General features: G+C 40.8%; 2 protein-coding genes across 9 annotated transcripts in view; one reads left to right on the top strand and one right to left on the bottom strand.

Annotated features, from left to right (window-relative positions):
- The window catches only part of Lrrtm3 (leucine rich repeat transmembrane neuronal 3), a 174,019-nt gene extending 170,382 nt beyond the window's left edge, over positions 1–3,637 (bottom strand). The window contains 2 exon segments of the mRNA NM_001106387.2: positions 1,228–2,762; positions 3,088–3,637. Coding sequence (NP_001099857.1) covers positions 1,228–2,762; positions 3,088–3,091 — 1,539 coding nt within the window. The 5' untranslated portion in view covers positions 3,092–3,637.
- The window catches only part of Ctnna3 (catenin alpha 3), a 1,585,684-nt gene that overhangs the window by 680,759 nt on the left and 890,067 nt on the right, over positions 1–14,858 (top strand). The gene's annotated exons all lie outside the window — the stretch shown is intronic.

Here is a 14,858-nt window from a genome sequence, read left to right as displayed (position 1 = left end):
TCTCTTTAATTTCCCCCTCCAGGCTCGATGTGCCAAGGTGTTACCAGGAGCATCCTTTTTAAGGATGGTGTTGGGGAAGCAGTGTTCCGACATCTGAATGAAGCGTCAGTCATTAGGGGTCTGGTTTGTGTAGAACACATCACAGGACATACAGGACAGCCTCACAAGCCCTGAACAGAACAGCTCAGGGCTCAGGATTCTATGAACTTACACTGGGTTCTTGGAAAAGAACACATCCTAGTGAGGTCCAAGCTTACAGGTCTCTGAGAGAGTGCCTTACCCTAGCAAACCTCATCTCTGAAAACTCCCTCACTTCCAGTGTGGACTATCTGCTTCCTCGGATGGATGTGCCTATTTAACGACTTGGTTGTGTAATGAATCAACATGTTTAGGGGACACACAGCCTGAAGGAAACCGACAGTGACCCCTTTAGTTTTATTCTGCAGCCACAGGGATCCAGATGAGGCTGCAAGGCTCAAACTTTGTGTTCTCAGGGGTCTCCTTGTGTTTGGCGGCCATCTGCTTTGGGCATCTTAACCCTTTGACACCCGTCCCGTCCCTGTGCTTTGTGCTTGGCTTGCTGTAATTTCTGAACCCCTGGAAACTGCTCAGGGATCTGCTTTAACCCGCCACCCTCTGTGGATAGTTTTCTGGGATTTTTCTTTGATAAGGCAGGCATTGTTTCTCATCCCCACTCTCTACAGTGTGCCATAATCCAGTCATCTCAAATTTATTCAACCCTCCAAGGTCCCGGGATCACTCCCCCCAACTCCACCCCCCGGGTTTGCTAAACTGCGAACCACCATAAGCTGGAGCTTTGAGCCTCTTAGATGGAGAAGAGCCAGTGTGAGGATCATGGGAATACAAGTTTTTATCTGGAAACAAACGTAATGTTAAAGAGATCCTTAAAGGGTTTTCTTATACACGAGGCACGGTGTTAAGCCTGAGTTCCAGCTTCACATTGATTGTGGTATTTAAATTTCAAAGGACTTATTATTTATGGGAGGAAAACGACCAGTATTATGAACACACTCTAAGGGGCAGGGATGGCCCTTGCCAGCACAGTGAGAAGGAGGGGGAGGGGCGGGGCACCGTGTTCCCTTGACAGACAGCAGAGTTCAATAAAGTACCCCTTATTTCCCAGCTTTTAAGAGCGCACTCTCTCTGTGTTTCTTTTTTCTTTCTTTCTTTTTCTTTCTTTTTTTTTTAAATCGCAATGGTTCATACCTCACATTCCCTGGAGCCTGATTTGCTATAGGTGCAGGGTCCGGTTCCGTTCAGCAGCATCTCGCTGGTCTCCGTGTTGGTGGGTTTATAATCTACATAAAATTCCTGGGTGCCTGGAGTCATTTGCTTGAGCGATTGCCGTTTCTTCTTCCGGTGCCTTCGCATGAGGGAGCGCTGCTGCAGCTGCTTCATGCTGGCGGGGTACCGCTTCCAGGACACGTACATAACCAAGAGGATGACCAGCACCGACAGGAAAAGGGCCACGCTGCCCGCGATGATCTTATGGAAGGAGATGTGCTCCGTGTCCACATCTGTCTCTGGGCTGGGCTCGCTAGCTCCCACCGTGGGGGGCAGCGGAGGCTTGCTCTCGTGCTTAGGCCTGGGGAGCTTGGGCTTAAACGTGGGTTTGGGGAGGGCCCTGGCCAGGTCAAACCTCTCTGTGGTAGTGCTCTTGCCACAGATGCTGTAGTTCTTCACTGCATCGATCACGTTAACCCCCTGCAGCTCTTTGGGACTGGCGCAGAGAATTGTATTCTCTCTCAGACCTTTAAAACTTTTCAGCCAGTTCACCAGGGAGCAGATATTCCTGCTGCATTCCCATATATTCCCAGCAAGGCTGATGTCATTGAGAGAGATCCAAGAATCCAGAATCTCTTGACCAATAAATGTGAGCTTGTTGGAATCCAGGTTGAGGCGTTGCAGATTGGGGACACACTGGAAGACACTGGGTCCACTGAAGGCTTCGATCTCATTACCCGACAGGTCAAGTCTCTGTAAGGAGCTCCAAGTCCAGGACATGGTTTGTCCTATGACACTGATTTTATTCCACTGCATGTACAAGTTCTGAAGGCTCACCAACCTTGGGAAAAGGGCCAGGTTGAGCTTGGAAAATTGATTGTGCTCCAGGTGAAGCTCTTTGAGTCTGATCATGCCAGCAAAGACATTCCTGGCTAAACTTCGGATCCTGTTATAGCCCAGGTCCAGAAGTTCCAGGTTGCGACAGTCTTGGAAAATCCGCACCGGGATGGTTCTCAGTGAGTTGGAGCGGAGGTGTAAACTGAGCAGCTTCCTCAAGCCCCGGAACTGTTCAGATCCCAGAGAATGGAGCTGATTATAGGACAGATCCAAGTTCCGTAGATTGGTCACAGGTCTGAAGGTGTTGTTAAGGAAATAGGAGATTCTGTTGGAACTCAGAATCAACTCTTTGAGTCTGCGTATCCCATTGAAAGCATTCTCGTCGATATTGCTGATATGGTTATGGTCAAGGTAGAGCCAGGTGAGCTGGTTGAGCCCTTTAAATTGATTATACTTAAGTTTTTGGAGGCTGTTGTAGCGAAGGGATAAACCCAAGCATCCGGCTGATATACTTGAGGGTATCTCCTGCAGTTTCTGAGACTCACAGTAGACCATTTTGCCTTCGCACCTACAACCCTTAGGGCATCCTCTTTCAGCAGAAGAAAGCATAGTCAGTAAGACAGTGGGGGCTAGGACCACCGCTACAGCTGATCCGCGCAGTAGCCTAATTACATTGAAACCTGGAAATAAAAACAACTTAGAAAAGTTATCCCCCCAAAACGAATGCCTATTTTTTTAAACCAAGTAAAGCTAACCATCTCTTTTCATATTCAGAAATGTAAACATTTAGATACCATTAGCATCAAATATCATCTTTGTAATATAAGGATATTGTATATTTCTAACAGCTAAACAAGGAAATGGAGCCACTGGTAACTGAATTTATAGTCTTAGACCAGAGAAAGATAATCTTTAAAACAATTAAAGCTGAATTATTACATAGACTTAGAGGATTTTTTTCAATTTTTTTTTAAAGAAGGAAAGAAGAAAAATATCAAAACATACCCATCCTTTGTATTGTTCAAAGGTCGTCCTTAGGTCTTTTGCTTTGGCTTAGGGGCCGCCTGCATGACAGCCCCTGTCAGCTGCAGTGTAGTGAGTCAGGGCTCGCTGACACCCAGGAAGAAAAATTGGACCCCTTGGGAGATGGACCGATTTTGGAACATTATTCTTTATCAGCCATGCAGAACACTCCAAGAACAAATAAATCCCAACACCGCATTCACAGCAAAACATCCGAGTCTTCCTAGGTAATAGGATCTTCATGGATATTACGTCTTTGCATCTTTACAGTGTGTGTGTGTGTGTGTGTGTGTGTGTGTGTGTGTGTGTGTGTTAAAAAAAAAAACTGGCTCCTATAATTTCTTCTCAAAACCCATGATGTATTCCTCTAGGCAACGTGGGGCTACCTGTGCTGCCACATCTGTATTCCATAGCCCGGCGGTCCCGTGGTGGTGAGCACCCAGTTCAGCCACGGAGCTGCGTTGGAGCCCAGAAGGCAAGAGAGCCCGGTTCCGCGCACACGCTCAGCTCACTCCAGCAGACTGTCATTCTGAAAGCTGCTCGGACTGTTGCTTCGGTTTCAGTGAATGCAGTCTTATGTAAAGCTGCCCCCAGTGGCGAGGAACACTATGGGCATGTGCAGAGCTGGCTCTCTTTTATCTTGCAAATGAGCAGGCTCTGCTGGAAAATGAATGGTTCTTTTGGGTGGCTCAATAGGAAGTGAATGGTCAACGTAATCAATAACTAGCAACATTTTCCGTGATATCCAAGTCTTGTTTTACAATTTGGCAACGCCTGTAACTGTCTGCGGCTGCTTAATCGACAAACATGTGCTTCCCAGAGTTTCTTTTTCTTTTTTCTTTTTTTTCCGTCTAGAGCTTGACGTTAAGTTTACAGATCGGATGTCAATTTTTCTTAACCTCAATGTAGGCTTTGAACTGAAATTTATAAAATGAATTATCGAGCTCTTCACAAAGCTGCATTAAGAGCCTGCACTGTTTGACCTCTTGGAGTCACAGTGATTATATTATGCAAGGTGTCTCAGGATGCTGGACTACATCGGCTTTACAATAGAGGGGATGACTAATGACTCACAAATTAATAGGGCTAATGGGTTTTCTGATTTTCTCACAAAAGATATAATTGGTTTAATGTTTATGACTGGGTTATGGCTTGCTTTGGTTGCTGTGGGCTTTTTTTTTTTTTTAAATCAGAAGAGAAATAAACCATTTTTAGTGCTAGTATTAGAACCCCAAGATCATTGGGCCCATAGTTTATTGATGTTGCCCCTATTTATTGCACTAATAATATTTATTGGGTGCTTCCTAAGCCCTCTAAATGTAGGCTTCACCCTGCTTCATCAGTCAACATCTGCAGCCTGTAGGACCCTCTGCCATCTACATTTCAAAGGTGAAGGACCTGAGACTTAAATGGGTCAGGATGTGGCAAAGAGGCATAGAGCCCCCAGGCAGAACAAGTCTGTCTTCTGATGCTTCACCCAGCACTAGTTCCTTTGAACAGGTGGCTCTGGTGAACATTCTGATAGATTAGGGTAGGGAAGCCGTATAGAGCACACTCTTGGTCTTTAGAGTGGGACCCCCTGAGTTTCCTTTGTCTTAGAAGGAAGGGGGTGAGCAACCATTCATCTATGCAGACTCTTCCTTGCTGAATGGACCGCCCGCATCACCTTGTGCAGCTTACTTAGCTCTCTGTGCTTCTGTGTTCTCACCTGTACACTGGACACAATAGAGATATTAGGCTGAGTGTTAAGTTACATCTTTGTCTGTGACTGTGGTACTGGGATGAAACACAGAACCCAGAGCTCGAGCCTCAGTCCTGTGTCCTCTTGCTGTCTTAAAGTGCTTAGCATCTGTGGGTATCGCATACATAGAACTATGCTGCTTTTTAATATTGAATACTGCCCATATTAACTGTTTATGAAGAACTAATTCAGTCAACCAGTGGGGAGAGATCTCGTGCCTTCATCATCTCCACTTTCTATTTAAAATTAATGTTTTGGTTCTGTGGACTATGTCTAATAAGTAATAATTGATGGTTCTCTATACCAAGGCAAAGCATGACACTTGGCCTATGTGGTTTGTCATTTTCTATAAGTAATTATTATTCTTTAAAATATTTGCCTTGTTTGTATTAGGTACATTGACTGCATCTCAATTAGATATTATCCAAGGGGTGAACAGTTTGGTAAATGCTAATCATGATAATCAAATTGCATAGGGCAATTCCTTGGGTATTATGCTATTGATGGTGTAGTTATTACCTTGAATTTACACATGTTGTGGCTGTAATAAAGCTTATTAAAACACACTTCCTTTTCCATTCCCCAAGATTCTATTTTAAGGGGATGAAAGAGGTTGTTTATGTTTTCTTTTTCATTGAGAATTTCCCATATGCATATATCATATTTTGGTCAAATCTACCCTCCAATTCCTCCCCTAAATCTTCTGACCCTTTTTTGATTCATTTTCATATGAATCTCCCTCTCCCTCTCCCTCTCTCCCCCCCCTCTCTCTGCAAACCTACTTATTCCACTTAATGCTGCTGTACTTACCTGGGTCTAAGACCACAGTGGCATGGGAAAATGTAGGTTTTCTTTGTGAAGGTAGCCACCTCAGTGGCTACTTTTTTTTGATGGACAAGTATATTTAAGAAACCCAGTAAAAAGGAGAGAAAATGAGGATGTCTGATATTGAGATGTGACTTCTAAGTGATCACTTTCTGTGTCTCAGTTATTTTGATACAATAGTGCTTGACATGTCTTAGAGCCACAATATATTTAGTCAGTAAACTGTCTTATCAGCTTATTATGCAATGGTGGTCTTTTTCTATTACAAGATATATTAAAATATTTTATTATGTGTCTTTGGTAGTATGCATTAATTATATACAGTTTTATGACAACCTCTTTTATAGTTGCTCATGATGTATCACAGTCCTACATATGCAACCCCGTGACTCTCTCTTGGGAACTTAGTTCCTACTTACCCTCTCTCATCTAACAGGATGCATGTGCACTGAGTGGCTGGGAAGAGTCAGTCCCATTCCTAGGTCTGTTGAGGGAAGTGGATAAAGACATCCATGGCTCTTGACACAAAGTTGCAGGTTACAGCTGGTTCACTTACTGGTCTACCACCAGGTCCCAAGAGGAGTCTATACCAGAGCGATAACAGGGTAGGAGGATTCTAGTCTATAGAGGGAACGATATATGTAATGCTACTCTTACACACTCCGTGTTGACCCTAGAGATTTCCTCTCTCGGTGAGACTGGAAATCATCACACGGGAACTACTCTTAAATGATGTATGTGAGAGGTGGGAGAAAACAAGATCAGCAGCTTGAGGCAGCGCTCATCTTCATGGTCAAACCTTAAGTATCTCAGGAATAGTAATTATACTTTGAAACCTCAGTACAGAAGGATAAGACCGAGTCTTTATTATCTAACATCCTGAACGGGACTTCTCAACCTGCATGTCTCAAAAAGAGCCTAAGGGAATCATATTTATAGCTTCTTTCCCATTCCTTGGCATCAAAAGCTTCTGCTTTTCCTGCTCACCCTTCCTCCTCCTCACTGGGAGGTCGTTATCGAGACAACTTTCTTGGTGATCAGCTGTACAGGGCCACTCACTCGTCCGTGTGCCTCCCACCCCTGTGACAGAAGTTCAGCAGAGAGCAGGGGAATGCAATTATCTCATGTTGCTTTTCAATGGACAGATATGCTGGGGCTATTAATGGCAAATAACCTTGTCTCGTATTGCACACCTTGTCTTTAATTTTCTCATATCTTGGCTCCCCACCTTGTCTTGCTCCATGGCTCTGATCTTGTGCTCCTTCCCTGGCTTTCAAGATTGGTATTTCACTCAATGCCGACCACCTGTCTCTTTCTCAGAGGTAGTTTCGCCATTCTTGCATCATGGCACTCTGAGTGGTCCCTCCTTTGGTGCCAGCTCTTAAGTTGCCAGCCCTCTATGTTTGTTCTTGTTAAAGGCAGCAAAGTTCTCGAAGAGGGGAAATTATCGGTGAGGCTAGCTGAAAAAAATCCCAAAGTGGAAATCACAATTCAAATCCACATTCTCATCTGTGGAGATTATTCTAAAGACACTGAGTCGTTGTTCAAAAGGAAAATACTGTATTTTTGGGAATTTTACTGATTTTCTTGTATGTTTTTCATAGTTTGTCCTTTTTTACTTGTTGACTGAAAGCCAACTTTTCAACACAGACAAAATTACACCCCATTATGTGTTTAGCAACTTCCTTTACCATCACCACCACAGAGAGTACTAACTATATACTACCCAACAACTTAAATTTCCCCAAATGCATCTCAGGCCTTATGATTTATACAACTATAAAACATGATGTCCTCTATCTAAACACTTTTTTAATTGCACTTATGTTACTTTGACTATCATACCACATTTTGTTTAAATACCTGTATATAATGCCAAATTTCAGTTCAATATGAAATGGGATCACCAAATATAAAGTTGTAAAAATTGAGATTGTAATAGGGTATCTTCAGGATACCTGGCTTCAGAAATTTCATCAATTTGGCAAATGAATAGTTTGGATACAATTATATACTAGACACTGTTCCAAATATGTGGACATTAGTGTGCAAAATGAAGGTGTACGCTGTTTGAAACTTACATTATAGGTCAGATGTTAATCACGCTAACTTGGAATCAGAAGTGCCCCCATAAGCTCATGTTTTGAGCACCATTTTCCTAACATGCGCTGTTGACTGGAAGGCCATGGAATCTTTAGGAATTGAAATCTCTTCCATAGAAACGAGGTTACCAGATTTAGGCTTCTGAAGCCTGTAGCCCAGTCTTTACCTCTATTCTTTCCTCTTTATATTCATTTATGATACGATGAACCTCTGCCACAGAATTGCCTACCACAAAGCACTCCACGCCTTCCCCACCACATGGACTGAGACCCTTTGAGAATGTGAACCGAAGGCAACATCTTTCTCAAAGAAACTGTTCTGTTAGAGGCATTTTTGTCACAGTAAAGTAGACATAATTAACACGAACATGTAATTTGGACTATGGGCAAAGAAAAAATATGACGGTTGAGTGTGCAAGACAATAAATATGATTTTAAGCAGGGTGGTTAGGGACACTAGGGGAATGGCCCCAGTAAACTGAAGAATGAGATGGACCTGAAACCGAAGACTTAACGAGGGTGAGGAATGGCTGGTGTAAGTCCTAAGGTAGAGACAGATCATGTGTTTGAACGTCTGGTGTAAGTCTCAAGGTGGATATTGATCATGTGTTTGATGGACCTCAAGAAGCACAATCAATCTGCCATAGACATGACAGCTCTAGAGACATCAGTGATGAAGCCACAGAGATCCTAGGTACTAGAATACGGAGGGATGTGTATGCTGTCGTAAGATTAGCTTTACTCTGGAATGATGGAGCTTCCCCCCACTCCAGAATGGATGCCCTAACAACATTGTATGTTAACGGATTCTTTTGTGTGGATTCAAGACTTTCATTCATGACAAGTTCATATATAGAAGCCCCTATCTCCCATGTGGTGGCATTTAGAGATGGAGCCATAGAAGATCATGATGTCAGAGCACTCATGACGAGGTTAATGGGATTATAAAGTAAGAAGAGACATGGTTGTATTTGTTTCTTCTCCCTCTGTTCTATGCCATGTGAGGATCTAGGAGAGTGAGTCTGTGTACATGTCATGACTAGTGTTGTTTCTAGAAAGTCAGATCTGCTACATTTTCTAGTCTAGGTCTTTAACCTCTGAGGAATTGGAACCTGATGTTTGCACCACACAAGGCATTTTGTTACTGTAGCCCATGTTGGCTAAAATGATCATTCCTGGTCCCGTTATTGCAGCGGAGGCCAGGGTTGAAGCTAATAAGGAGGTTCTCACAGGTCAGGGGAAAAGGTGGTGAAACTCAGGCCAGTGTGGTAGCAGGAGAAGCAGCTGAATTTTGTATATTTTTTATTTTTAAAATTAGTTTCATTCATATGAGTACCCTGTAGCTGTCTTCAGACACACCAGAAGAGGGCATCAGATCCCATTGCAGATGGTTGTGAGCCACCATGTGGTTGCTGGGATTTGAACTCAGGACCTCTAGAAGAGCAGTCAGTGCTCTTAACCGCTGAGCCATCCTTCCAGCCACCCCACTTTGTATATTTTAGACAAAACAAATAAATTATTTTTAATGGGTTGGAAGTAGAGGTATGGTATAATGAGAGAAATTAAAGGTGGATCCTTAGCTTTAGTTTTAAAGGAGATATTCTATCTTTTTTTTTCTTAAAAATTACGAACATACACATGTCTGTATGTGGGTGTATATACATGAAGGAAGGTATCTGTCAACACCAGAAGAGGGTGTCATGCCAGGGAGCTGTAACTATGGTAGTGGTAGCTTTGACCTCCCTGACATTAGTTCTGGGAAGAAATGGTCCCCTGGAAGAGCAGCAAATACCCTAAACTTTCTGGGCCAGCTCTCTCAAACTCAGTCCTTAATTTTATTGGCTCAGCAATCTGCAGGACACCGAGGCCATTGGTGGCCTTTATGGGTCAAGTTTTAGGACAAAGCTCAAGAGTTTAACATACTGGAATTAAGTCTCGATTTACGACTCATCCATTGTTTAACTTCATGAGATTTTAGGTTCTAAAAAAACATGTATTCTGTTTCATATTTTGTTTTTGAGGCAGGATCTTATGATGTATGTAGTTTAGACAGATCTTGAACTGAAATTCTCCTACCTCAGCCTCCCAATTGCTGAGATTCCAGGAATGAATTACTGAGCACAGAACTGACTTACTATTCTATTTATTCTTACTATGTGTATGCATCATTGTGAACTTGAGTGCAGAAGCCCATAGAGCCCAGAAGAGGGCACTGGGTCCCTTGGAGCTGAAGTTACAAATAGTTGTGAGCTCTCTGACATATGTGCTGGGAACTGAACTTCCATATTCTGCAAAGGCAGTTCTCTCTCTCTCTCTCTCTCTCTCTCTCTCTCTCTCCCTCCCTCCCTCCCTCCCTCCCCCCTCTGTATTTACACTTTATCTTCTGATAGTATGATTTGAATACAATACTCTTCTCTTCACTTTACTTCCTCCAAGCCTTCCCTATATCCCTTTCTATTCTCTTAAACGCACAACCTTTTACTTTTTTTTTTTTACTAATTATCACTTCCAATATTCACATGCATAGCTTATCTCCATTTTCAGTCATATTCTAATCATCATTAGACATTAACATGGCCTCGGAATACTCTTGATCCTACCTGCTCCCTTCAAGGGCTCCGTTAAAAACTGTCTCATCACAACTGACCACCTCTGACTCAGATAAATGCATGAGAAGTGTTTAGCATCATACTCTTAAAATGGCCTCTCGATCTCTTTCTAGAAAGAGGAACTATCAAATGAACAAAGCTTCACAATCACTGACTACATCGTTCACCTGCAGACATTTGCGTGTGGTAGCAACAGTGCTTATTCTTGTGACTTGTATTCCTGCCTACAACTTCCTGCAGAAGGATGGCATAGGCTTGAGAATAGGTAACTATCACAAGTTTATATTGTACTGCCATTATGTAGGACACTTCTGAAGACCAAACATGACCTGTATAAAGATTCATTTTTCTTTTTCTTTTTTTTTTTGGTATAAATTGTATCCAATACATAAAAGCAGAAAAATCTTATAAAAAAAACCCAACTACTACAATTATCAGTATTATGCAGGTTTTTAAATTCTTGCTCTCTTCCAATATACACATATTATTATTTTCTTCTACAGTATTTTAAAACCAAGTCTCTGCGCATGCATATATATATATATATATATATATATATATATATGATAACATTTAATTTGATACCTACATCATACCTACCTGACAGAGTCAGCAGGAAGTCTTGAAATGTGCTTTGTTGGAATCAAGACTCAAAGTGTAAATACTCTTTGGTCTCTGTAGCCTCTTGTTTTTGTTTGTTCATTTGTTTGATGGCATTGAGTTGATAGAGCTCTTGTGTCATGACTGACAAATTGTTCTATGCCTTGCACACGATGTTTCTCCATTGTGTCATTTAATTTGCCAAGAGTCAGTGTAGTAGCATGCGGATTGAGCAAGAGTCCTTCACTCTTTCAGAAGGAACAATCAGCTTGGATGCATCCTTTGGGACTCTGATCACTCTTGGTGATGATTTAGAACTTGAATGACTTTTGAGTTATGTAGGGGTTAGAGAGTGGAGAGCAATTTGTGCATCTAGCTATTCATACTAGCAGGAAATTTAGCAATATCTTCTCTGACAGCTTTGATAACAAGAATTAATAATAAGGCACCTTGAGTCAATGTGCACTAATATTCATATTATTAGAATTTCTGTTCTTTATTTCCTACTACAGTTCTCATTTTTGCTTATAGTCAGCAAAACACTGAAGTTGTTCTTTGAAAAATCAATCCATGAATTTGTGCATTAATGTGAAATGTTCTTCTAATACTGTCTCAACAAAGATTTTTATCAAATGAACAACAAAATTTTATTTGTAGTCTCTTATAATGAGAAAAAACAACCACTTTCTAGATTTTTATTTAGAGCAGATTCCAAGAAGAAACACCTGGGCATCAGAGCCCAGATGTGTAATTTAGTCTTCCATATAGTTCCAAGCTTCCTAAGGTTTCTTACAGTATAACAAAGGAGTTTTTATAAGGTAGCTATTAAAAGGCTCTGTAGCCAAATTTGTCTCTCAGTATTTGATGTTCTTCTCTGTATGGATGGCTGTTCGTTGAATGTGAAGTCAAAGTTTTGAAAGTGGTATCATCATAAACATCTGACTGTATTCATATCACACATATTCCATGATAACAAGAATTTTAAATCCAGTCTACATTGTTCCATCATTGCCTATGATAGTTTGAAATGACTAGACTAAGATATTTTAGGATTTGACTTCCTAGCAAGTATTTTAATACAGAGGATTAAATTCCCCAGCCACCAGGTGCGAAAGGATAATGCAAACCTTGATTTTGAGAAAGAGGTAAATGTTCTATGGGTTGGTTCTATTTCTGTATCTAAAGCAAGACATCTGGTTGATAATTATTTTAGGCTATATATCCAAGGTGCAATGAACTTCTATATAGGTTTGCAATGTGTTAGCAGAAAAGAAACCTGTGGGTTCTTAAATTGTACTAAAATGCATTTGAAGTATTTGGGGACTCAAGTTACATGAGCTGAGGAATTGTCCTTATACTGCTGATATTTGATCCCGATGGCCATTTTATTTCCTGATTGAAAATTAATCCCAAGAGTGTTGGAAGATGCTTGGAAGAATTCTGGAACTAATAACAGAGCCACCATGTGGCAAGACTGTGATTCAAAAATTAACTTAAACTGTAAATTCTCTGTGTAGTTGTGTATTTGCTACATTTTTATAGAATAAAGTTTAAATAGTAACATCCTAGAAAATACTGAGACTGCCTCATGAATACTAGCCTTTTTCTTTCTGCTATTATGTTGTTAACTGGTTTATCTCTTCAATGAGTATTTACTATATTCTCAAGCTTTCCTTGGTGTTGGTGATGCAATTGATACAATAGTAACTGAGGTAATTGCCCATCATGTATTTTGGTTGATGAGACAGTTAAAAAAAAACACAGGTCCACAGTGCCGTAATAGCTCGCTTTAGGGCCTATGGAGGAGCACGGTACAGCATGGATGAGGGTAGGGACAGATTTGTTGGAATCAGACAATCCCTCTGGAGAAATTACAGGTACAAGCAACTCACTCATGTGATATAGCATCCTCTGGGTTTTTTCTTTTAATTAGTCCAAATCAAAGGGAGGCACTCTTAAAGCACATTCATGCCACAGACGACACCGGAACTTGTAGAGGGACTGGATAAGAGGTTTTGCACTAGCCAGTTCTTCATGTCTCTAGACATCAACTGAACTTCTTAGGAATGGCGTGGCATTCCTGGAATTAATGCATACTCCACCGATGACTTTCTGGGTTACCTAGATTATTTTCTTATTCTGTTACAAGTTGGAGACATTCTACTTAAATTTAATAATTTGTCATGACAATTTACAGAAGTCAGGGAAAGTTAATTTATGTCTATATGTTTCTAATAAAGAGTGTAGATGGACTCTCTATGGAGTGTAGATGAGGAGACTGGAATAGGTTCTAGAAGGTTCTGAGTAGTTTCTGTTCCACAGATTTTGGTAATGTGGATATTTTTATTAATTTAGAATTTCTCCACATTCTTTAAGAAATTTTAGAAAGACTTCAACATAGGAATAATCGATTACCACTCAACCTCCAGCTGTTTATTCCCAGAGGACATGGTTGGGGCTGAACCTTTGAAGCTTCTGGTCACAGTTTGATTTTTCTGGTGCTTGTCCCTCATCCTGCAGAAGACAACCAAGAGTTATCTCACTGGAAAAAACATGTTCCCAGCACTCCTATTACTCAGGAAATTATAGGGATTTTTTTTGATACTCTTTGTCAGAAATTGGGGACAGGCGAAATATCTATTATTATGTCACAGCCACAAATGCTTTATGGTGGCTTCAGAAACTCACTTCTTCCTCTCCAACACACTAGCCCAAGGCCAGGCATCCTCTCTTACCAGCACAGTTGGAATTTCAAGGATGGTGTTAATAAATACAATTATCAACTGCAAAGAAAGCAATCAAATGATAAAAACATAATCCATAAAATATATATTAAGCTCTGCTGACTTTCTTAAATGCTATTTTAAGGAGTGTTTCCTTTGCTACCCCACTTATTCAAAGAGTGTTAAAGACCCCTCAGTCATATCTAACCCCAATTTTCCAACAGGATCTTCACATACAAGAAGGCTCCCCCAACCCCCACCCCTGTACCTTCTTTCTTACACCACCTTTACTGATTTTTTTGACATCTAGTAACTCTGTTTCTGATGCCTCTGGTGGTCTAGTTCTTTTTTTGGACATTTCCCCATTTACAAACAAATGACCCCTGCTGTGCTGATAACAGCCACAGCATCAGTTTTCTCAGAGTTCTTCAGATTTAATAGGTTAAAAATGGAGAACATTAAGGAATAATATTTATTCACAGAGAGCCGAATTTTGTGCACATAGTTTAAACAGCAAATAAGAAAGGCTTCTATTGGAAACATCCATCTCTACCCCACCTTTCCCCCGACCCAGTTATTCTTTCTAGAGGCAATCACTTTTTTTTTTTGTAAAAACATAGATCTTTTAATTTTGGTTATTATTTTAATAGTAGTGAAATAATTATATTAGTTTCAAAGTTAAGTTGTCAAGAAAATATATTCTTTAAAGTCCTTTTCCATTTTATCCCCATTGGCCCCTCATTTTTTATGCTTAATGAATTTCCAAAGATTTAGATCACTTTTCCTAATTCCAGCATAAGCAATATATTCATACATTCACAGTTCCTTCCATATGATATAAATAACAGTATACAATGTAATAAATATATGAATAAAATCTTAATTTAAAAAAATTAAATTTATTCTTTTTTTTATTATTATTAACTTGAGTATTTCTTATATACATTTCAAGTGTTATTCCCTTTCCCGGTTTCCGGGCAAACATCCCCTTCCCCCCTCCCCTTCTTTATGGGTGTTCCCCTCCCCATCCTCCCCTCCTTGTCACCCTCCCCCCAACAATCTAGTTCACTGGGGGTTCAGTCTTAGCAGGACCCAGGGCTTCCCCTTCCTCTGGTGCTCTTACTAGGATATTCATTGCTACCTATGAGGTCAG

The sequence above is a fragment of the Rattus norvegicus genome, chromosome 20 (assembly GCF_036323735.1).
Source record: "Rattus norvegicus strain BN/NHsdMcwi chromosome 20, GRCr8, whole genome shotgun sequence".
Classification (NCBI taxonomy): domain Eukaryota; kingdom Metazoa; phylum Chordata; class Mammalia; order Rodentia; family Muridae; genus Rattus; species Rattus norvegicus.
Note: the sequence above shows the minus strand (reverse complement) of the source record. Positions and strands in the feature narration are given on the sequence as shown.